The sequence below is a fragment of the Labrus mixtus genome, chromosome 14, assembly GCF_963584025.1.
Source record: "Labrus mixtus chromosome 14, fLabMix1.1, whole genome shotgun sequence".
In the NCBI taxonomy this organism is placed as follows: domain Eukaryota; kingdom Metazoa; phylum Chordata; class Actinopteri; order Labriformes; family Labridae; genus Labrus; species Labrus mixtus.
This window is the reverse complement of record NC_083625.1, coordinates 7,040,433-7,065,057: the sequence shown is the minus strand read 5'-3', so window position 1 is coordinate 7,065,057 and position 24,625 is coordinate 7,040,433. Positions and strand designations below refer to the sequence as shown.

Genomic DNA, 24,625 nt, shown 5'->3' with positions numbered 1-24,625 from the left:
GAGACTTTATCCTCAGGCAATTTTTGAGGTGTGTTCTACAGAATATCCATAAATAAGACAGCCGAGGTTACTGAGAGGCCTGTGCACACCTTGAGATAGTCTTTCCTCAGGTACTTGTTCCTCCTGCGGTCTTCGTTCTGATTGAGGACAGGTGGGACTTCAGGCCACTTTGGTTCTGAATCTGAGAGATCTGTTTTCAGGCTGCCATCGAAGGAGCAGGAAGACGAGGGCTGTGAAAGCAGAAAGTTTAAATTCAGATGAAGAGCCACAAGGGCAATCATAAGAAGAGTAACTGGCAGACAAGATATAGGTACAATATCGCTCGGGACATGTTTACGCTGAATTGGCTGTGCTTGTACCTGTCCGCTCAGCACTGATGCTCCACTACTTCCTTCATCCAGAGAAGCACTAGGAGAAAGATGTAGGTGTTATCACATTAAAACAATCTTTGAGACAACATTCACATAATGCTAGAACATAATGCATGCTCCCCAATGTCTCTTTCCGGGACCACTTTCAGGTTCAAATGTAACCCCATACACACAGCATGTTTGGTTTCAATTGGAACATAAGAATGCAAAAGATTTATTTTTTTTGTAATGCAAATAAAGGAGCGCCCCTCAGACTCCTCGAGAATTGGGACACATAGAGTCACAAGTCAGGGAGTCAAACTGAAGTGTTGATTCTCTCTTGTCAACTAACAAAAAAAAAAAAAATTCAAAATCAAACCGAGCACTGTGGCACGGGGAGAGTGGATCGTACATGGGATCAAATAAACGTCAATGTCCAGATTTAAAAAGACTTTTTTTTTTAATGTATGCATTCAACAGATTCTTTTTTTAACATTGGTGTCGTCATGTTTTTTTTTGGCGTCCTGGTAAAATAAAAAGTCACCTTCCCAAGTGCCCGCCCCCTCATATCTACCTGCTGATCTATATATGTATGCATACGCTAACATTAAAGATAGCAAAGTTAATCCTTAAAGAGGACATATTACACCACTTGTCCACCTTTTCAAACAGTCCCCTGTGGATTAATGGAAACATCTATGCTGTGCTTTGGTCAACATATAACATGAATCAAGCACCAGAGGAGGTTTGTGACCCTGTACAAACCAGCTCTCTCAGAACGCTCCGTTTTGGTGTGTGTGTCTCTTTAAATGCAAGGAGCCCCCCCCCCCCCCCCTGAGTTTTCCCAGTAGACATCACTCCTTCGCTAGCGAGAATAAAAATGGCGGACCTGCGAAAAAGTTTTGCTCTAGGCTGGGGGTGGAGTCCATGGGTGGAGATATCAGGGGAGGGGAGGGGATTTCTTTTACCAGAATCCCACTGTGACATCACAAGGAGAGCACATTTGAAACGGAGCATTTTTCTCTGTGTTGTAAGACTTATGCAGACCACAAACAAAAGACTGGATGGATTTATTTCACATTTTGTGAGTCGGTAGACACTCAGGTTACACAAATGTATGTTCAAAAACACTACACAAGTGGATTTTTCACAATATGTCCCCTTTAAGTATTTTCCTGAGACAAAATAACAGCAAATAAATAAATGACTTCCCTAACCCTAACCCTAACCTCCCTGAAGATGGCTTGATACCAAAATGTGTCAGAGTTTGTTTTTAGGTCTCCATGGTGATACTGTGACTATTAAGTCATTGTAAGTGTTTTACAGAGCGTGCATTGAGGTTTGTTCCCCGATTCTATTATTACTATTCCTTTACTGTACGCTGAAACAGTTAGCGCTTTACGCCATTAATTCAGCAGAAATGCATCATGGGGATAGAAAATCACAACCAACGTGTGACGTTCAGTGAGAAGATACCTTCGAGCGGCTTGAGGCGGGGGCCTGGGTTTGCTGCTGGAGCTGCCAGAGTGACTCAAGAACCTGTTGGCGGAAAAGGATGCAGGTGCTGTCACACACCTGTGTAGTAAAAAAATGACTTCTACCACGGTGATGACTCATCGTCATTCACAACAGCAGTGAGTAACATTTAGATTCCATCATGCATTTTCATACAGGACAAAAACCCATATAGATTATGAGAAGGAATGTTTTTCACAGCATTCAGTGTTTATCGTAACATTGAGCAGGATACAGAAAACCTCCAGAGGCGTGTTGTGTTAGTGAGTCTGACTGAACCTTTGTGAAATGTAAGCTGTCTGTAAATTACGAGTAATAAAATCCATCTACCTGTGTGCTCGGCCGGTGACTCTGCGTCGGTGGATGAGGCTCTCCGCTCTGCATATTAAGGACCGTCGTCTAGAGGCAGAACACCAAACGGGCAGCCGCACAGGCGAGAGGGGAAAGGAGGGAACAAGACAAGACCAAAATATAAGTAGGGATTTGTGTTGTTCACTCCAGCAGTTTCAGTCTGTGAAATCAACCAAAAAAAAACAGCAAATAAAAACATCCAATTCCTGGAAACACTCTCCCATCTTAGCTGTTACCAATGGGAGACGCATATATGATCAAACAAGTAACGCGGTGGGGGAGCAAAGAGAGAGAGTGACAGAGGAAAGCAGTGAGGAAGATACAGAAAGTACCCGACGGCTTTCTCACACACCTGTTCTGCTGCTCCTGCTGCAGAAGCTGAACTGCAATCTTCCTCAGATCCAGAACCTCCTTCAGCTCATCATCCTCTTCCTCAACTAGCTGCTCCTTATCGGAACTGGGGAAAAAAAGATCGCACTCAGGTCAGTCCTACAGGAACTGCACACAGTCGGACATATGAGTTACTGAATAAAACTGTTGGCTATGAAAAAACGTGAAGATATCAGAACTTAACACTGGGTCTCTGTAAATCCTCTAAAAACTAGTACAGTCTAAACCTTTTCTCTTGGTTCTTTTGATAACTTTTGTAATGAATTGGCATTATTTAAATAAGTTTTAAGGTCGTGCAGGGCTTTTTAGGTGAGGATGAAGTTGATACGCTGGGGGGATGGGGAGCCAGTGGAGGTTATGAAGGACCGGGGGTGATGTGGTCTCTGGTGTGAGGAGGCGAGCAGCGGAGTTCTGGATGTATTGAAGTTTTCTTGAGTGTATTTGATGGTGAACCGTAGAGGAGGCTGTTGCAGTAGTCTGATCTGGAGGTGATGGATGCGTGGGTGAGAGGGATGGGTCGGAGGCGGACGATGTTTGGAAGAGGGAAAAAGTCAGTTTTGGTGATGTGTTTGTCGAAGGAGAGGGTTTGGTCAAAGATGACACCAAGGTTACGGATGTGAGAGGGAAGGGAGCACTGTGGAGCCATCGATGGCGTCGATGGAAGTCGATCAAACACTTTTTTTTGCCCATTGGTTGATTTTGCGACTTTGGTTTTTCAAAATTCACAAAGGTTGAACAAAAAACGGGTGCTTCCTAAAGCAACACTTTCTCTGATATAATGGAGGATGTAAAGCACACAATCATTTCTCAATTTTGATGTCACAAAATGTATAAATGTGCCCTAACTTTGCAAAACAGCAGCTTCAGTCAGCTCCGAGCACGTTCATTTTTTTTTTAAATTGTAAACTTGTGCAGCTGCTTGACTACCAACTGACTCGGTTGTTACTGTTTTGCAGCCCAGTGACTCATCACTGACAAACATGTCATCGAGAAACTCCTCCATTCCACGGTTCGTTGTCGCAATCTCAGCGAAGAAAAATGTAGTAACGGCAGTATTAAAAGTACCAGATGATAAGTTGTTTATCTGACTGCAGTAATGAGTCAGAAACTCACCCAGACTCCTCTTTCCAGCTGTCTTTATCTTTGCTTTGGTGAGACATGTTAAGAACTTTCTCCAGTTCCTGAAACACACAAACACACACACACACACACACACACACACCATGTGGGACCAGCAAGCATTTACCGATTCATCTCCTGGGGAATTACATACGTTTACGACCATCCATATTGGATAAACAGATCGATCCATACCTTTATACAAGACACATGAGTGCTCTGCTGCCCATCACACTCTGACAGAGCAGGATCCTCGTCCGGGTTGGGCTCTATAAAGTCATAGAGATCCTGATCTGATAGAGGGAGGAAGCATCCGCGTTCATCACATAAACTCGCACATTTTAGGCACTTCATTCAACCAACCCCCGTGTCTCTCTTATTGCTGTCATAGGGATATATGTGATACTTATTTTCGGTAACCTTTGCAAGAATCCATTTTGCAGAGGAGCGAGAGGGCGTCAGCACGGGCTGTCTCTGAAACCTGGGAGTGCAGGCTGACTGTGTCATCGTCTGAAGGCTGTAGTGGGGAGAAGAAGAACAGATAGTGGTTCAAATGAGTGTCATTTCAGTACTCTAACTTTAATTCACCATTACCCATTTTAACAAGAATGGTAGAGCTGCAGGATTTGCCTCAGTCACCTCTACTTAATCTGTTCAAACCGCCTTAATGCCTTTCTCACTTTGGAAACAAAACATATTACTCACTGCTATTTTCCTTTCCATTTCTTGTTATCATTACTCAGTTTCAGAGTTACAGCTCGATCATCTGGCTGCTAGCCAGGACAAGATTTTTTGGAACAAATCAGCGTGTTATTAGTCTGGTTAAACTATTATTCTGCTGCCACTAGAATTATTAAATATAATTTTCTCCTGATGCCATGTTTTGGCTAAGCAGAAGCAACAAGATGCTGCTTGTGTTTCAGGCAGAGTTGGACCCCTACACCTATGTTTTTTTTTTGTTGTTTTTTTAAAGTTGTTGGCTTCCAGGACAATCTCTCCTGTCTTTCTCAGTTTTCTTCATCGATCCACATTCCCCCTCAGAGAGTTTCCCAAATCTGTCAGTTCCTTCTGCTTACCCTCCTGGCAGCTTCCCACTAACAAATCAATTAGGATTCAATTCTTGCCAGAAATTCTACTATGAGTGACAAGAACCTGAATCATGACCAGAACACAACTGTAATCTGCTAAAAAAAAAAAGGGGGCTACAGAAACTGAATACTTTTGACAAGACATTGATGGTTTTATTCTACAGATCTTTTATGGAGTCAACTTTAAGCTTTTGTTTTATCTCAAGTGCACCATAAAAAATGTCCATCTAATATTATTAAAGCAGCCAGTAAAGTAATTGTTGGCACTCAGCAGCTTTCCTTGTCAGATATCTGGAACAGACAAATTGTGAGGAAAGCAAAGTCAATGCTTGGCCAGCTCTGACCATCCTCTTTCTGTTCTTCCCCCTTCTGGTCGGAGGTAAAAGTTGCCCAGAACACATAGCAATAGATCTACATTTTCATGTCATCCTAGTGCAATTAATGCACTTCATCAGCTTAAAACCTGGACTGCACTTTCCAGCGGCACTATAGCACTTTATTTATCACTGCTACCATTACATTTTCTTTTCTTGGTTGTGTTCAATCAGTATGTGTTCGGTGTCCTTTCTTGATATGTTGTGTTTCAACCTACTGCTCTAAATCAAATTTCCCCTAGAGGGACAACCACACTCTGAACTCAAGTGAACTCAATGAGTGGTTGTTATACCTATTCGAGCATTATGTTGCACTTCAACATCTTCTCATAGTTTTTTTATTTTTGAATAATTTGACTTATGGGATAAATAAAGCAAAGGACGCAGCTCCCCAGATCTGTTCGAATGCCAACATAATTAAATGACATCTTCAAGCCTTTATGTCCACATTTTCTTGTGATTATTTTTTTTTACAGCTTGCCTGCTTTGTTCTTGGTTTTGTTTGATGTCTACTCTTCTATGACAGTTTGTAAGGATTATGTCTTCAGCCTGACTGGAGACTGGAGAGACAGCCTGGAGTGTTTCCATTATTTTGATATTGACCATGTTTCTCAAAATGCTGCCGTATGGTAAGTAGTTCACAACATAACAACTCTCACAGGCATTGACCGTTATCTCTTGATTGTTGGAAATCTGACCTCAGTCGTAGACAGCCTCTTGTCGCCATTGTCACTACCAATTCCAGAGTCAGGCCCGTGGTTCTTACTGGGATAAAAATCTTCCATGCTAGAAAAAAATTAAAACAAGTTTTTCAGTAGGGCTAACAGGTAAATGATCCAATCAAATCTGCAAAGCTATAACATATGGTCATCACATTATGCATGAGTTAGAATCAAGGGAGCATGTGTATGTGTAAATGACATATTTAAATGTAGGTGCATTATGTTTCATATCAGGATTAAACAGTAACAATGAATGTTTTTGTACCTATCTGTCAGTGGCTGTGGAAGGCAACGCTTGCCGAGGGAGGGAAGGTCCAGGGTGTCCGGCTTCTTGTCCATCCTACACGCCTGGATGTTCAGGTACTTGAATATGTGCACTTTGCCCTTCAGACAAATCTGAAAAAATACAAATGCACTGTAAGTGTCTCTTAGGTCTGTGTTGTTTTGACCACTACAGAGCACAATGTTCATTTATCCACTAGATGGTGCAACTGGACGAGGAACATGGCATGAGTGAGGGGTGTGTCCGCTTGACTAATAAAAGCAAAACACATAGAAACCATAAGTGCTTTACGTCCACATGGTTGAGAGGAACAGAATTACACAATGGATGTACCTGAGCGGGTGGAGACTGCATAGGATTGTTGTCGAGGATGATGTGCTGCAGCTGCCTGAGTTTTCTGTACGCTGCAGGAATCTCTGTGATCTTATTGCAGGAGAAGTCGAGTCGGATGAGAGGCAGATCAGCCAACTCTGCAAGTACAGACGGAAAAAAAAAGCTTTTGTTGAATTTAATGCAATGCTTCTAACATGCAAATGAGGGAGAAAAAATCTACACTTGTTATTCTTGTGGGTTACACCCTGTCAGTTTAGTGCACCACCCTCAACACTGAGCCAAGTCCACCTGGTGTAATCTTTGGGCCGCTCTTCTTTAGGCAGTAAAATTAGTTTCAGAAACATCTGCACTTCTACTAAGTTGAGGAATTTGAACAGAACTGAAGAAGGAGCTGAGATATCCTTACTGTTGGTGTCATCCACACTAAATACCACAGTTCCCATTATGCAACTCATTTTGCAAAACATTTGAGATGTATGCAAATCAATCATCAAACATTGTTAGTCTCCAAACTGCCTTCTGCAATGTAAGGGAGAGGTGATATTATGTTTTTTACTTAATTAATTCAAATTCAAATGCGTGCAAAGAAAGGGAGAAAACATCTACTGTGCTTAAAACCTTCAACTTTCATATATTTTCTAATCTATTCAGGGTAATTGCAGCTTCACCCAGGGTAACATGACAGCCAACACAAAACAAACACTGCTGAGGTGTTATTCTTGGGTGTTGAGAACTGGTTCACTTGCCAAAAAGTGAAACAAATCAATCATTGGAGGTTTCAGGGAGAAACACAAACAAAGTGTGAGACAACAAAGTGTCTAGAGTGCTGATCTGACCCTCAGGCAACATGTGGAGACAGTTCTTCCTGATGTTGAGTTCTCGTAAGGCATGCAGCCTCCCGACCTGAGCCGGCAGCACCTGGATCTCATTACAGCTCACGTCCTGCAAGGGGAGACAAAGTGCAAGGAATAAGATTAAAAAAGGCAGTATGGTATGCACAAGTTGATGTGCACTAACAAACACAGACTTCTCACCAGCTCCATCAACTCTTTGGCCTTCCCAATCTCCTCAGGGATGGACACCAGCTTGTTGTTGCTCACAAGTAGGACTTTGAGGGGGAGGCTGAACAAGTATTTTGGCAGAACTGACAAGAGATTTCGGCTGCAGAGAGAGAAAAAACACTGACCTAAATTTCAAATAGTAAACAGAAGCATGTTACAGGGAGTATCGGTGACTGGGAATTGAGGAACTGCCTCTCTTTTATGTATGCATCTTTGACCTGTCAGTGAAGAGGAAACAGAACAAGCTCCTCTTAAAGACTGAGCCTACTAAGCCCACGAGACACAGCGGGAAGCAAACTGAAAGTAGAGTTTTAGCAATGGCCCACCTGATGTCAAGATAAGTCAGAATCTGCAGGTTGATAATGGCTTCTGGGATGCACTTGATGCAGTTGTGGTAGAGGTTGAGCGACTCCAGGGGGGCGAACAGACACACCTCAGGAGGGATTTCTGTCAGGCGATTCTTGGATAAATCTGAAAGGCAGAGGAAAAAGAGCCGCTGAAACAGGTGCACATTCAACATATTTGTCATATACATAATAATCTCTGAAGCTCTGGGCCCTGTCTATTATGTTTACTTGCAGCAGAGGGATCAATACTTCACTTTGATTGAGAGATGGGCAGCACGCCTTTACATTGAACACCAGTCTAAGATTACACCAGAGTCTTGGGTCTGGAAGGTAGGAGTGCTACTGGCAGAGTGATATCGCAGTATTTCTAATATCGATCGCACTGGGAGTGGCACTGTAATGGCTTTACATTTGTATGACTCGGTGGAATCTCTTAGAACTCACTGCACGTCTTTTCTCTCTGTACAACCAGTTTTTTCATGCCCAGTGATAGTGTGGAACAACACTTTTAAGATAGACTCATCTCTCTGAGCTTGATCACGTTGAGTCATCTCTTAATGATATAAGATTTATCTACACACGTGATACAGCTTTATATATATATATATATATATATGTATACATATATATATATATATATATATATATATATATGTATACATATATATATATATATATATAGAGAGAGAGAGAGAGAGGTAGATCTAAGATATTTTCTACACAAGTAAAATTGTCCTGTAGCCTATAGAATGGGCCATTTCATTCTAGACATTTACCGGCATGCTAACTGCTTCATGCGACTAGTAGACAAAGTCACGATCTAAGCTAAATGCTAATTATTTTTAGATAGTCTAAAAAGGGTTTACAGCCATGCTAACTAACTATCTAACTAAAGTAGATGGATACACAGCCACAGCCACGCAGCTTAATGGGCTTTAGTGAAAGCTAATTACTCTTTAGATAATCTAGGAAGGGTTTACATCCATGCTAACTTCTTTGTGAGACTAGACATAGACAGAACAATGGTATAAGCTAAATGCTAGTTCTAGCATTGCAACAATTCCACAATGACAAAGCCAACATCCTATTAACTCACAGTTAGTTCACTCACTATATTACCTATTTTCAGTATTAGTTAGCTAATATCAGCATGCTAACAGTAACAATAGCACTTATCAGAGAGTATAACTGTAGCTTGAGGGAGTTTTATTCTTGAGGGAGTATGTTCTTTAAAGCTCCTGTGATGAACCCTGCTTTCGTTTAACAGTCAATTGTATCACTCATGGAAAAATTGGTGCTGGTGGGCGCCCTGGTGGCCTAGTAGTGGTTAGTGCTTGCACCCCATGTACAGAGGCCATAGTCCTCAAAGCGGCCCGGATTCAAATCCCACCTGTGGCACCTTTCCTGCATGTAATCTTCTAAGATTTCTGACTCTATCCACTGTCCTATCTCTAAAATAATAAAGGCATAAATCGTTGATGTTGTAAATGTTAAAAAGGCCGTGGCTGCAGCATGCTGTCAAGCTCTTTGTCTGACACCATGCCGTGCGGCAGCTGTTTCAGGCATTCATTAATAAAATGTAGTTATCATCAAACAATCAAATGTGTCACTGGTGGTTTTGTTTGCTTGTTTGTGGGTCATTTAGAGACATCAGTATACATTTCAGTCTGTTTCATAGCCAGATAAAAAGTCCTCACAGGGGCTTTGTGTAAAGAAATTAACAAAATGTTTAATAAATAGAGGGGGGAGGGGGCATTATCTATACCAGTTGTAATGGAAACCATTCAAAACTTTCAGAAAAAACACTTAGGCCCCCAAAGCTAGCTTATGTTTGTCCTCCAGAAAGCACATGTTAAGCTTATGTTGTAATATTTTGTTTTCTGTGTTACAATATGTTTTGTCAGGATTTGGATTACATTAATTACACGAGTAGATTAAAACTCATTTATTTTAATGCTAATTGAATAAAGGATACTCTGCAATCAAGAGTGTAACATGAATAGTTATGATCTAACACTACAGACCATGTGCTCTGCTTAAGTACTGAAGTCAATTTGCTGCAAATTCCCATCCTTACATTGATGAAGAAAGTATGCGTGCTTCTGTGCAGCAACAGAATATGATTGTAATCTCTGCCCTAGTCAATGAATATGCGTGCAGCCTCTCTCTCTCTCTCGTTCTCTCTCGCCCAAGAAAGTCAAAGCAAAAGAGGACACACAGACAGATACTGGTGGTTAGGCTCATTACTCAACTGTCAAAATCCAGGCCTTTCTCATACCCATACATCACATTTAAAATCTCAATATAGGCCGACATCATCGACGGGACTCATGCTCCCTCTGGAGGTCTATAATTCATGTGTGCCTTTTGATCATGCACAAAGCTTGGGTTAGGCACTTTATTCCTCAAGGTTGCTGAATCACTCACACAGCACTCACTGTCCAAGACATTTCGAAGCACGCACACTTGCATACACACAGATTTCTTTCTTTCCCTACCTCTCATTGAGTCTTATTGAATACATCTCACACAAACAACCGGCATCCATTTTAACATGGTAATCTATGAGAACAGCACACATAAAGACTACCTGATATTGTGTAGATTTCACCTTCAGACACATATTGATTAAGCAAGTTATGCGTGTGTGTGTGTGTGTGTCTGTGTGTGAAAGATCTTGTCTTCTGAATTATCTCTGGGTGACACGATAATTAGAGACCTATGTGGGAAGCTGCACAGCCACAGATAAAAACAGCTTTCAATTATTCAGTCCCGCCTCACTAAAGTGCTACATCCATGATGCTGGGAAAGAAAACACAAGAGTACCTCCATCTCCTTAATGCATGCAACTACATATAGCTACCACCCGTTATTAAACAATTAAGCTTTATGTGCTTTTGTGAAAGGAAACACTAACCTACTGATAAGAGGTTTCTGTTTGCGTGGATGGTAAAGCATAAAGAATTCACACAATGACATATCAGCTTTTATTCAAACAGAATTTTAAAGTACTTAAGTTTTTTGCGACCGATAATCCCCTCTCTGTGAGGTTATAAGGCGTCATGGGGAGAGCAGAACTATGTGTCACAGTTGTGTCAGTCTTTAAATAAGCTCTTTTATGACAGGCCATGCATGAGCAACAGCGGAGCAGACAGGCCCCACTCTGTAGTCGTGTCTCTGAGCTCAGACAGCAGCAAATAAGCAGAAGTGAGAAGCAGACCATGAGACAGTCAGCAGCACAAAAGGGAAAAAAGATATGCCCAGAGGTTAAGGGAAACAGAAATTACCACATGGGGACAAACCAAAGCCGAGGTCACGGGCGATGCTTGTTTTCCATTAAGAGAAAATTGTGTCGCCCCCCTGAGGGTCGGACCTTGATGCTGTAACCCAGCTGCATGTGGACCACTGTCCAACCTCCCTCCATCCCTCCCTCTATCCACACCACAACTGGGAATTCTTCTGGAGCAGTGGAATCATTTGGGTCGATTGGAGATGAGGGGAGGTGGGTGGAGGCAGGCTTTGTGAGCCTGTCCATCTCTATCCCCTCGCTCCCTCCTCCATCACAGGCAGTGCACCATCTGCAGCCCACAGTGGGCCTCTTATCCTCCTGCTGGTCGCCCAAGAGCTCCCGCAGGACAGGCACCGTCAGGCAGACGAGCCCACATCCCCTGGCTCCATCTCTAAACTGCACCCTCCTAACAAATCAGTAATCCATTTATTAACGTTGCCTGTGCAGACAGTGTGTGTCTGTCTTACCATGACACAGCAAACTCTATATTTACTCCCCAGTGCAAATAACAGAGGAGTCTCTCTGTCTCTCTTTCTCTCTCTAGATACATTTTTTAAAGAGGCAGTATTAGTTTAAATATTGCATTTAAAAAAAAGATGAAATTATGTTTAAAAAAACAGAAGAAAAATATCACATAAGGTTCACAAATCCCAGAATCAAGTTCAAATAAATGGTAAAAAATCTTTTGACTAGAAGGTTCAATTAAATGAGGAAAGGAACCTGACAAAAACGTGATTAATTGGGGTTAATTATGTGTGCCCTGCAGCAGACGTGACCACTGTGTCTTGCTGGCAGGTTATGGGGGGTGTGGTCTGGAGTACAGCTGGGCGTTCAGAGCCAGACGTGTACCTTCTGTGAGCATAACGTACCCCATGTGATGTAAATGAGGAATTTGATAGTCAGTCAGATAAATCCTTCTGCAATCAATCTAGACAAGCAGATTCTAATATAAGCCCGAAATCAGGTCACTCTAGTCCGAGGTCATGTTAAGCCTGCAACATAAAAGGTATATTAATGTTGTATAATGCTGCTGTCATCAATGATTTAAAACTGTATATGTAGAGAATCAATAGATCATTATCATTGCATATGATAATTCAGGATATGAAAGGGCCATGTAGAGTGAAAACTGAAATAGGATCCTATTTTAATTTGAAACACAGTATTTGATAACCCATTAGATTAGCTGAAAGCGAAAAACTGCTCCCTAGCTTACACGACCATAAGCCATGGATTTACACCTTTCTGTCTTATATGGTTTAGCGTAACCATTTTCAAGCTTAACCACTTTCAAGCTTTATATACTGTAATATTATAGAAATGTTTGTCTCTATTATCATCTAACACTTTTAAACTGTTATTTTAGCATTTATTGTAAGATTTGGACGATTTATTTTTTAGCTAACAGCTTTAATTCTTAGCTAACAGTAATTTTAGATAAGAAAGGGCTGAATGCTAAAATGACTGCTAGCTAAGAATTAAACGCTTCCTATCTTTTTATATACCAAAAGCAAACTAAGCTTTAGGTTATTTCTTAGCTAACTAAAAAAAATAAGCTAGGATGTGGTTTAACCCTGACATTAGCTATTCTGTTCTATCAGGTTATGAAATATGTTGCTTTAACTTGTAATATAACTTCATGTCTCTCTGGATTCTCAAATTGTTTTTTATTTTACTAATCTAGAAGTAAATTGAGCATTTAAATTAAATAACTGCTAGCTAAGTGTAACAGCCTATAGCCTATCTTTTTGTTTACCAACAGCGAACTGAGCGTTAGCTTTTAATCAAATTTAAGATGACAGAACAGGCAAAATGTTCATTTTCAGCTTTCCTTGCCTTATTGCCAACAACATAAGCTTCTGCTGACATGGTTATAAGTTAATCAATATGTTGATTTTACTTGAAATATAGCCCAAAGTCCTGCTGGATTTTCCTCCTTCATTGTCTTTTAACTTATAGTTAAATGTAGAAGGGGTGAAATATCAAAGTTTGTAAGATTCCTTTCATTTAACAACTTGCAACCTGGAACATAACAGTATGGCAAACAACGATTAAGCTTCCTTCCCTGTGTATGACATGAGAGGCAAATGTATTTTGTGTAAATATGGTGAATTTGCATTCTATTTCAGAAAAAGGGGGTAGTTATACGCACATCAGGTATAGGTGCAGGGCAGTGCAAAAACAGCAGACTGAGGAAGAAGATCATTCAGACCACTGTTCAAAACTTTGTGATTGTGATAGAATAAACTTTGTGTGGCATTCGAGCAAGTTTGTGTGGACAAATCTTCTTCCTCAAGATTCTACTTCAACAATGATAAAATAGACTTGCAAGCCAATGAGGCCACTTTTCAGCCTTTACTATTCAGGTTGGTATCCTCAGGACTTTTGGCCGTCTAAGGTGTCAAAGATTCACTGGCTGCGTCCCATCCAAAGAATCCCGGTACAGAGCTGAGTCCTCTTCGAGTGAGCTGATGGGGTCCCTGGGGGGTCCCAGGATCAGCTATATTTGCACAGCTTCAGTGTGGGGGGGTTGTCTGCTGGTGATTTTATGGGGCAATTCATTTTAACTCTTGTGCTCAAGGTCAGGCACAAACTTTGTCCATATCTAGGCCAAGCTTCACCCCTTACACAGCCTTTACTTCCCCTCAAGCATTTTCGTCAGTGCATGCTAAGCAGCCACATACTGACATACACACACAGTCATACACAGACAGATTCATCCATACACAATTATACATTCACATACACAGACACTATATAATAAGCACTTTGAAATACAATGCGCATTTTCACATGATGAACGACTATTTCTTGAATTCTCTCCAGTTGTTACTTGCCAACATATTTAATTATTTTAGGGAGTCAGTCTAGGTGTTCATAACCCTTTCTCACAATCATGTGTGGAAAACACATTATCTAAAAACAACATAATAGAAATAGATAGAACAGTATGTATTTTTAAACATATTTATGTCTTTCTTATTTTAATCACATAGGTTCCCTGTATACCTGCACCATTACTGACTGGGATGACTTTCAGTGATGTGACCCAAATTCTATTTGGTAAATGATGTCTGGACACTTTGCATGATAAGAGAACGAGCTGCTGATGAACAAAGAAACATGACTGATGCTTCTGATGGAACAAAAATCAAATCATCATGAGTATTTATTAGGGATGCACAACATGAGAAAAATACACTAAAAATGGTTCAAGGTTGTGATAACGATTTGAAGAGCAATAAATTAACAAAACAATGAAGTGTGAAAAATAGCTATAAACCAGTTTTTATGTCTAAATGCTGTTATCCATCTTTTACACAACATCTCTGAGTGCAAAGTAACTTCTGAATCCAAAAAACGCTTCTTTTTTTTCACAGCTAAAATTGGCACCAACTAATCTGAGAGCTAACTTGAACTTCATCTGACTGCACCAAAAAAACAGTGTGAAAGCATTAGCATTATGTTTTTTTAGTGTTTAAGTGTTGATCTAAATGCTCAACAGCAATGAATTTCTCATTTCTAATTTCTCAGCCTTTGTAATTAGCCGTATCTTTTGTCGTCACGTCCTATAAAGCGTCGCTTGATTATAAAATAAAGTAGCGAACGACTCGTAAATCAATAATGAAACAAATGTCATGTTGCCTGATTAATAAAGCCTTTGAGAGTGTCCACCATTACAACCCCTGGAAGATAATTCATGCCTGGAATTCAATCAAAGATCAGCACAATCATCAAAACTTTTTGATCATTTATTTACATCTAAGATTTGAGTGCAGCGTCATTATGGGCAGCACCCACTCCAACTGGTTCCCTGTTCAGTCTGGAGTGACACAGTGTGTCAGGGTGTATCATCTCTCCCATCCTCTTTCTGGTTACCACTGACTGAATCATCAACAACACCACAGCAAACAACAACCTGTTCTCTTACTTGGAAGATCTTCACTTTGCAGACAATGCTCTCCTCTCAACCAACCACGCCAACATGCAGACTAAAATCGACAGGCTCAAAACATTGCAGACAGGTGGGGCTTTAACACCTCTGAAACACAAGTGATATGTGTTAACACCACCCCTTCATGACCTATCTTTGTTAATGAGGCACCACTAGAGTTTGTGAAACACTTTACCTATCTCTGCATTCTCATTAGTAAGGACAGCAGGCCCAAAAAGACATAAAAATCTAGACTAGGAAAGGTTAAAGTTGCTCTTTCCAAACTCCACTCCGTCTGGAGATCCAAGCAATAGAGCCTCATAACTAAGATGCTCTTCTACAACAGCAATGTCACGGCTTTTGTGCTGTGTGGCTCAAAGAGTTGGGACCGGCTAAAATCTGACAGGTAGCCAGAGCATAATCAAGGAAAGCACATACGGTCGTTTGAGATGGCTATGTGCTGTGTTGTGACTGGAACAGGAAAGGATCACTAAAGTCGTCTAAAGATGGACAACACTGAGAAAAAGAAAACCTGAGAGGCACAAAACCATGACACACTGAAGCTTGAAAAGATGAAATTGTTATGAGGAGATGAACATCATGCTGCCAAGGTGAAAGAGCAATGGAGGGAGCTCAATGAATGTCCCATAGGGGATGAAGACGAGGAAGTAAGTTGATTCATTAAAAAAAGTATAATCTATGACGATATAAACGACTTGTCTCTGCACATGAACCACTAACTAGCATTTGAAAACCAACATGTTCATATTTTCTTGATGTTTTATAGCATCATACCCCGGCCTATTTCACTCAAAAGCTCTTTCAACTCTTGTCGGGGGAAGAAGTCACTCTTTGTTCTCGCCTCCAGCGCTTAAAATACCAACGTGTGCGCACATCTCTCTTTAACTTCTAAACAAGATTGAATGAAATGTGAGGTTCAGCAGGCTTAGACCAGTGTCGTATTTTTTTTTAAATGTCCTGGTCATCTTTGTCAGGAAATTATGTCTGAAAAGCATTTTACAGTACTTTGTCGACTGAAGTCAAAACAGACAGAAAATCACTGTGAAGATACTGAGCGGAATTATTTTATAACTGATAATGTGTGAAAGTTATAATATTATTGTGTTGGTTCAGTATCGTTACCCATGTATTTAGCAGTGGCAACATGACATGGGATAGCTGCATGGGGCATTGTGTCCCTGCTGACAGGTATGCATATGTCTTGTCTAGACATGCACAAGCACATGAAAAAAGGAGCCCTGAGGGAAGAAGCACCAGTTGGGAATGTAGATTTTCTTTCAGGCTATTTTCATGTTGCTAGGATCCTATTCTTTATGTGCCATGTGAGATATCTGTTTCTTGGGGGCAGTTTCTTTTCAGTAACCACCCAGAGTCTCCCTTTGTTCACAGAGCACCTATGACACCAGAAAAGACAGGACAGGCCCCCAGAATATTTGACCGGATTTCAAATAAGATGGAGCACAATGTATGAGTAGCACAATGCAGAGTGTGTTGTGTCGATCCTTATTGCAAAGGCCTCCATTTGGATACGTCGACTGGCAATGTGAGTATTCTTTAATGAGCCGTGACATTTTGTGTATTTACACAAGTCAGTTAATAAGTCCAAGAATGCCAACGTGTGATACTTGTGTCCTTTGTAGAGAACGTCCTTCACAGGCTGCCATTGGAGGACTTCACTCCTCAGGAATGTAGCAGGAAAGAAGCATTCTTACTTTGTAAAAATTCTCTTTGTGTTTCAACTCAAAACATGGAACATTCATTTCACCACCTGTTCAACAAGCTGGTGCACTTCAGAAGTTTGGACATGAAACACTGCACACGGGGCATCTTGCAGCTTTTGGATTCTTTTTGGCTGTCGAATCACTCTCGCATGAATCCTCGGTTTGGTTGCCGACAAATAACAAAATTCACACTTTCTGATCTTTTCTGTGACCTCACATTTGGACCTTACTTTGGTTGTTAAATATCAGGCCAAATTCTTCATCGCTGATGCAAGAATGTGCAAGAAGGCAGTGGATGGAGTGTGAAGAAATTATCTGTTCAGCCTCCACTTTTGGTACACGCAGAGTGACAAAACAAGAACAGAAATAAACCTAATATCCTGCATGACCTACATTCTCAAATATACTGTAAATAAGTCATTATCTCCCCCTAGAAAGCCAACAAAGTTTTGGGTATAAAATATTTGTCTTATTCCTCAGAGCTAAGCACACACAGCGAAGCAGCTTTGTTGTGTGTCAGTGAACACGCTGCATGGTGCTGCAGTGTCTCACGCTGCATGTGTCTTGTACCCTCTGGGGCAGGGTAATGGCAGGCTGAGGCATGCTGGGATATGGAAGTGAGCATCTGCCCAGGTTGATGCCCCATCTCCTTAGCCCCTCTCCAAGGTCGGGGGCAAGCAGCTCGGAACTCCTTCACTCCCCCCCCCCATGGGAAAACAAACTGAGTGGAGACAAACTGCCAGTAAGCACATTGCAAACAGACACCCATGTGTGAGCCGGCCTCTCCCTTTTCTCTGTGTGCACACACTGCAGCCTTCTGCTGCTCATTAGTCAGACTGGGGTCTCTCGGAGCCGTTTTCAGTTAAGACCCCTCTGCTCTATAAAAAAATAAAACATTTAATTCCAAATAAAAAATAGCAAAGGGCTGGATTTAATTCATAATCACACCCACTTAATGGCAGGATAAAATGCTCCAGATCTAAAACCTCCACAGACAAACAGCTTAAGATTGTACAAGAAAATAAGAGTGCAATGACATTAGCTTTTAAAATAGTTTCTCAGATCAATGGGTCATTTCTTCTCTATTAATAAAACTGAAATTGTTCCGGAGAAGAGATGAGGAAAGAGTACAGATGAAGCACTGATCAACATTCAAAAACTTCAGAGACTCCAAACAGAGACCTAAAATACAGACTGGATAAGAATGTTAGTCAAGCTGGATATAAGCTTTACTAATTTTCAGGTTGTAAGGCTTCTGATTGAATGAATACGGTGAAATGTAGAGGCAGCATGCAGCAAGATTGTAAAGCTGATGTATAGGGTGGTGCTGCCAGGCGTTGCTCTCTGTTTGCACGTTTGAAAGTGAGACTTCCCTCCAGCACACCTTTTTATTCAATGCATCCAAATGAAGATGTGAAAAAAAAAAACAAGAGAAAGGACAGCTGCATTCACCGTGAAGGGATTAGTGTTAGCAAGAGATGAAAAGGTGTGACAGAAATGTGTCATATCTGTTTTCATTACTATCAGTGTTGTATACCGTGCACTCATGATAGCTGAAACTGTACATGTGGACTGTCTTGCTTTGAGAGAAAGATGTGCCGATCATTATTGCAGTGTATTATAAAAAGCTGTTGTAAATTCAGCCCGGCAGTCCAGAAATAGTGCATACTAACTTCCTGTTCTATGTATCTCTCCTCTGAAAGACAACCTGTGCTGTGCTGTGCATAATATTTAGCACTTCAGCTCTTCAGAGCATTTGCACCTCAGGTTTTTCCACACTTGTCAGACACAAGCAATATAAACTTACATCATTGTGTCCGAACAGATCGCTGTGTGTGTGTGTGCGTGTGTCTGGTCTGGGATCCCTTGCATTATCTTTACACATGTGAATGGGTAAGGCATTATCTATTGATATTTCAAATATAGTGTTAAAAAACCCTGCTATTTGTCCCCATCTTGACAGGTTTCATAAAAAGGTTGAGAGCAAAACTCTTTGAGCAGAAAAAAATTGAAACCCCTTGGGGAAAGGGCTCAAATCAGAGGCTTGCCATAAGCTGCAAATGGTGGAGAAACACCAGATGGTATATGTGGACACCTCAGAGGGCAGAAACTATCCCTGTCAAATCTTGTATAATTGAGATGTCAACGATAACGACAAAGAGTGATTTATTATAATTACAAAATAAGCCCTTCCTTAAACCAGCGTGTCTAGTACAAAATGAGTAGCCTATAGAGTAATAGCCTTCAGAGGAGGTGAGTCTGACTGACCTCCTGACTATGTGCAAGAAACCCAGTAAAAATGCACCACAAAGGAAATGACACAAAGATATCAGCCTGCATGTGAAAACCAAAAGCAGACCCACGTCTTGCTCCTCTTTGATGCATTATGGGGCTGTATGGGGGAATGGCAACCCAGGCAGGCGTGCAGGCAGGCAGGCAGGCAGGGGGGTGAGGCTGCAAGTGCTGCATCTTTTGTCTGGTTGTGCCGAGGAGAAAAAAAAAAGAAAAAAAAAAGGTGAAGGTGTAGCCTATCACATGCTCAGCGCAAATGATATTCAATGAGCAAGATTTACAACCAAGCCTCTCGGTTCATTCATATTCTGCTCCAGCACGGCAGCAGCACCTGAGTGGCAAATCAAACTGCGGCTCGGTGTGCAAACCGCTGCACAGCGCCTGGCTTTGGGTGCGCCTCATTCATGTGTCTCATGGGGGGGGGGGGGGGGGGGTGAGACTGAATGCTTCTGGCGTCGACCAAAACAACCACAGCCGAGCCCCTCGTGCAATAAAGTGGTGTGATATGTGAGACTGAGTGGACAGTAATTACTACCAGGGTGTGTGTGTGTGTGTGTGTGTGTGTGTGTGTGTGTGTGTGTGTGTGCAGTCACAGAAGCCAGCCCAGTGCACGCTATATCCCTTTAAATTTTCTCACCTATATATTAATGCGCTCAAATCATCAGACAAAAAAAAAAACAAAAAAACGCACGCACAATGCGGACGTGCTGCTTTCAAAGACACAACGTAAATTCTAATAGAGGCACATTGTCCTGGTCTAACTCGTGGGTTTCCCCCCTTTGGTCCCACGCATGCACAGCCACCCACCTGCTTGTGTTGTATCCGTCAGATCGAAGCTCATCCCCGGGTACTCCCTCAGCTTCCTGCCGCTGAGGTTGAGGATCCCGGAGCAGACCGCATCCTCCAGAGCCCGGTCCAGGCTGCGGGCCGTGTGGTGCTGCTGCTGCTGCTGGTGCTGGCTGATGCCCGGGCTCCAGTGAGGTCCGCTGGGGCAGTGATGGCTTTGCAGAGCCGTGACAGCTCCCACACCTCCCTGACTAGACGCCATTTTCGTAAAAAAGAAATTACTCTTGCTATAATAACAGCGCACAGCGGCAGTTTCTCCGCCCATGCGCATATACGGGGTACATTCCCGGGACGGACGCTAGGGGATGGGCTTCTTCTGAGGTGGTGCTGCTGCTGCTGTTGGTGGTTGTGATGGTGATGGTGATGATGATGATGATGATGATGATGATGGGGATGGTGATCAAGGTTTGGTGGCCATTTTAGGCTTTACTCTTCCTCCACCTGCTCATGGTTAACTCCCAGCAGGGGCCCCAGTTTACAGACAGGGGGCAGGGGCCCTAATTGATAACATACATTAAAGTTTCCTTACATTGAGCCCTCAATGTCTGGAGGTCAGTTACTGACAATTTATGATTAATCACAATGAGAAAAAAAAAAATCAGAGACATGTAGGCCTAATAAAAAAAACAAAGTGTAATTATGGTGTCCATGCTTTATAATACTACATGACATTTCAGAATGAACTGAGATATAGGAGATTTTGATTTCATTTCAGCCTGTATAGTTTATCAGCTGTAGCAGGATTATTCAATAACTTTTTTTTTTTTTTAATGCCAGAGTTGGAAAAAATAAATGCCAAGAATCCAGATGTATCATTTTATCATGTCAGACATTTAAAACTCAATGAGTTAACAATACACCTTTTAATCTTATTACAACTTTTGCTCTGATGAAATGTTGTACTCAACATACTGGCGGTCTACTTTTAATTTAGTTTGACTCTTCTAAAACATCTTTGCTTAAACTGCCTTGGCTTTAAGTTTTGATTTCGCTGCATTAACAACAGCCATAAAAACAAAAGGGCTGGGTAGCCAACTTGTAAAATAATGAAAAAATAAAAGTATTAAAATAATTTAAATGGTGTAGCTCCATGTGACTGAATCAACAGTATGAGGGCAGATCTCTTATTAGAAGAACATAGTTGTAATTCAAACTTTTTTTAAATATAAATCTTTTCATAAATAGTTAAAGGGCCTAATTCAACTCATGATGGTCCCTGTTTGGCCCACGTGCCACACATTGAATAAGTCTGTTCTTCATTTTCCTTGTTAGTGAATACACTGGCAGAGTGAAGAATATCAACAATGACTGAAATAGTTCTCCGTTTATTCTGACATAACTTCCACAGCTGCAGTACTCCAAGTTTAATGTATCAGGGTGCTATCAGGAGAAGTAACCCACAGACTTCTCTGGTCAGCCTGACAGTGACTCTTGTCAGCCCAACTGGACCTCAGATCTGCCCGTGTTTGAACTCTCAGCTCAAACTGTCCGTTAAGTGTCTCTCTGGTCGACCACGCTGCAGCTCTGCTGAGCCGAGGACTTAAGTATAGCACCAAATTTGACAGTTGACCTTTAATGGCCTTTAACTCTAGCATTGAATACTTCTATTGGTGACCTTTTCAGTGAAGCACTCACACTGAACAACCTCCCATACCTCAAAGCTCAACTTTCAACACCTTTGAATTAATTAATCAAAAACTCCTTCAAAACATATGCTCTGCAACTTTTGTGTGCTCATTTTTGTTGGTTTGTTATTTTTTATAATCAGACTGTCTTTATTTGTATCATGCATGTTTGGAATTAACCAACACACTGACATGTACTTGGGATTTGACATTATTCATGACGTATAGAACAAAAAGATGGATGACTTGACAGATCCCTTAAAGTGTAGCAAAAACTTTAGGAGCTCTCTCCTCCTGACTGGCTGCAGTTAAAGGAGCAATATGTAAAATATCTACTGAATTAAATCAGAATAAGACCTTACTATATCATCAGACGTTAAGGACTCCCCACTGTTTGATATGAGACCAGTTTTCACAGCAAACCAACAGGTGCTGCAGCGATGGAAGTGGGCAATACTGAAAACAGACTAATTGGGTATATGCGTCTTTCTTGTCATAACTTATTTTGCTGATGACTAACTCGTGTGTTTTTGTAACTCTGTGCATCACATTGAACATGATAAGCAGGTGGAGTAGCAGAGAGAGGTCTGACGTGATCACAAAAAGGAAACAGCAGGTCAGGATAAAGGTAACAAGTTCGCACCAACTTTGACCAAAGAATGCAACCATTTTCATAAACAGATTTCAGATCCATAGCCAGCCAGCCAGTCTGGACGTGATCACAAGAAGTAAATTGTTTTGAGAGTGAACAAAGAGATTGGACAAAATATGTTTGGAAAGCTGAACTGGAAAAATGAAATTTCTAAGGAGCAGTGGGACAATTTTAGCCAGTTTATATCAGGAGAACGCAACACATCACTGCCAGGGTGTTGATTGACTTTTGTTTGTTTGCAAGCACATGTAATATGCCCTCCTTCTGCTGATGCATTGTTGATACTTTCTGCTTCGTTGTATCTAATTTCTGTCATCCATTTATTGTCTATTATGTTTCCTGCCTGTTTTGTTGTTCCCTTTTAATCCGTTTGTTTGTTTTTATAATTGTTTGCCATTATAATGTTGTTATAAAAATCAATAAAATATAAATTCTAAAAAAAAAAGAGAAAGAGATTGGACAAATGGTTGAGAAATTCCCAGAGGATAACTTCAAAACAGATTGAAACTTATCCTACACTTTAAGGTATAATATAGTTTTACCAATTGCACCATCTTTCTTTGAAATGGGCTCCATAGAAGACCCTTTAGGAGGGAGACACATAAGAAGCCAGACTGTACTTTGCCTAAATGTTGACAAGAAACAGTCGTTCTGAGCGAATCTCCTTCAGACTAAAACAACATTAGAGCTTTTTTATATGAAAATAACATCAACTCCAATTTTACAGAATAAGAAATGAATCCTTCAAACAAAGGACCACGATGTCTGAACATGGAGGAGGCTGTGACGTTTTGGGGTTGCTGTGCTGCCTCAGGCACTGGCGCTTTGAATCTATGCAGGCAAGGCGCAGTGAAATCACAATTGGGCTATCAAGGCACGAGGAACAAAACATAAACAGCCCAGTTTCATAAAGCTACAGTAGCAGGTCATAGGTCCTCCAGCAGGATAATGACCTCAATGTCCAAAGAATGGATGAGAAGAAAACATTGGACCATCTAAAGGAGCCTTACCCCTTGTCTGAATTCCATTGAACATCATGTGCAAAGATCTGAAACTGGATAAGGAACACAGCAACTTAAATATGCAAGAAAACTGGAGCATTGGTCTCAGATAATACCAGCGGAGAAGAGAACACATTCAGAGATAAAGAAGATCACAGCTGGAGACACTAAAGCCATATTTAATGTAGTAGCCTGAATAAGAAGTTGTAATTCAAAAATGTTACTAATATATTCTGCTGAATAAGACGAGACTGTGGGTCTGATGTTCTCTGTGCATGGAGAAAATGGGGGGGGCGGGGGGGGGGTCTCCAAGGGGAAAAGGTTGGGAACCACTGCTTTAAGGGAATTTCATTTGCATTGTACAGAGAACATTGTCTACATATTTTGCTAATTATGTATTGATGTAGTACAAGGGTTCCCAAACTTTTCGACCTGTGATCCCCAAAATAAGGTGCTAGAGACTCGGGACCCAAACTGTCCAAGGAGGTGGTTAAAACATTTAAGGCTGGCAGACTAATAGGCAAATTTTATTTAAGTAATGTACTGTAAGAAATGCTAGAAGCAGAACATGATTAATCTCTTGAACTACTTTATTTTGTAGATGTTGGAGCCATGGATTGATATAATTGTCTTTGTGGTATTTATTTAAGGTTACAGTAGTCTGTTATATATTGGTGTTTTGGGTTATTGATTATTATATCATTTATTAGGATTGTGTTGAGTGAGGGGTTGTCGGGTCACATGGGTATGGGCGGAGATGTGTTGATTTAACTCACCTGTTCATTTTTTGTTCTCAGTGGAAGAGAGGGGGTGAGCTGGGTTGCCGTATTTTTTGTTGACCGCTATTGTTTCTGGTTCACTGTGATTATGAGTTAATGCACGTTATCATAAGTTAAGTTGATTATCTTTTTTACGTTAATAAAAAAGTCAAACTTATTTTTACGTATCACAGTATTCAAATATATTAAGCCCAACCTTAGCCTCTCAGCAGCTTCATCTTCAGGAAAGCCGCTATAGTAGATATTTTCACAATAATAGTAAAATGTTAAATTTTCAGTGATTTTGAAATTTTATATGATTTTGAAAGGAATCTCTCGACCCCCTCTCAATGTCTTGCGACCCCCTAAGGGGTCCCGACCCCCACTTTGGGAACCACTGATGTAGCAGGCTATTCATAAAAACATATTGATCAGATTTATTACAAATTAGAAATCATATAGGCCCTATATGATTTTATATATTGAGGATATTTGTGAGTGACCACCGTGTTTCTCTCTTCAGTTTAATGTGTGTTTAATGTGAGGGGCATTT

At 41.0% G+C, this 24,625-nt stretch overlaps 1 protein-coding gene across 1 annotated transcript in view; it reads right to left on the bottom strand.

The window, feature by feature from the left end:
• Positions 1–20,467, bottom strand: part of lrch2 (leucine-rich repeats and calponin homology (CH) domain containing 2) — a 35,860-nt gene extending 15,393 nt beyond the window's left edge. Inside the window, exons 1-15 of the mRNA XM_061054740.1 lie at positions 19,998–20,467; positions 7,913–8,057; positions 7,560–7,686; positions 7,362–7,467; positions 6,526–6,662; positions 6,175–6,305; positions 5,886–5,973; positions 4,146–4,242; positions 3,921–4,018; positions 3,720–3,787; positions 2,569–2,673; positions 2,196–2,264; positions 1,827–1,889; positions 360–408; positions 90–230 (exon numbers count right to left, since the gene is read on the bottom strand). Coding sequence (XP_060910723.1) covers positions 90–230; positions 360–408; positions 1,827–1,889; positions 2,196–2,264; positions 2,569–2,673; positions 3,720–3,787; positions 3,921–4,018; positions 4,146–4,242; positions 5,886–5,973; positions 6,175–6,305; positions 6,526–6,662; positions 7,362–7,467; positions 7,560–7,686; positions 7,913–8,057; positions 19,998–20,307 — 1,734 coding nt within the window. The 5' untranslated portion in view covers positions 20,308–20,467. The remainder of the gene's footprint in view (positions 1–89; positions 231–359; positions 409–1,826; positions 1,890–2,195; positions 2,265–2,568; positions 2,674–3,719; positions 3,788–3,920; positions 4,019–4,145; positions 4,243–5,885; positions 5,974–6,174; positions 6,306–6,525; positions 6,663–7,361; positions 7,468–7,559; positions 7,687–7,912; positions 8,058–19,997) is intronic.
• Positions 20,468–24,625: the final 4,158 nt, after the last annotated feature.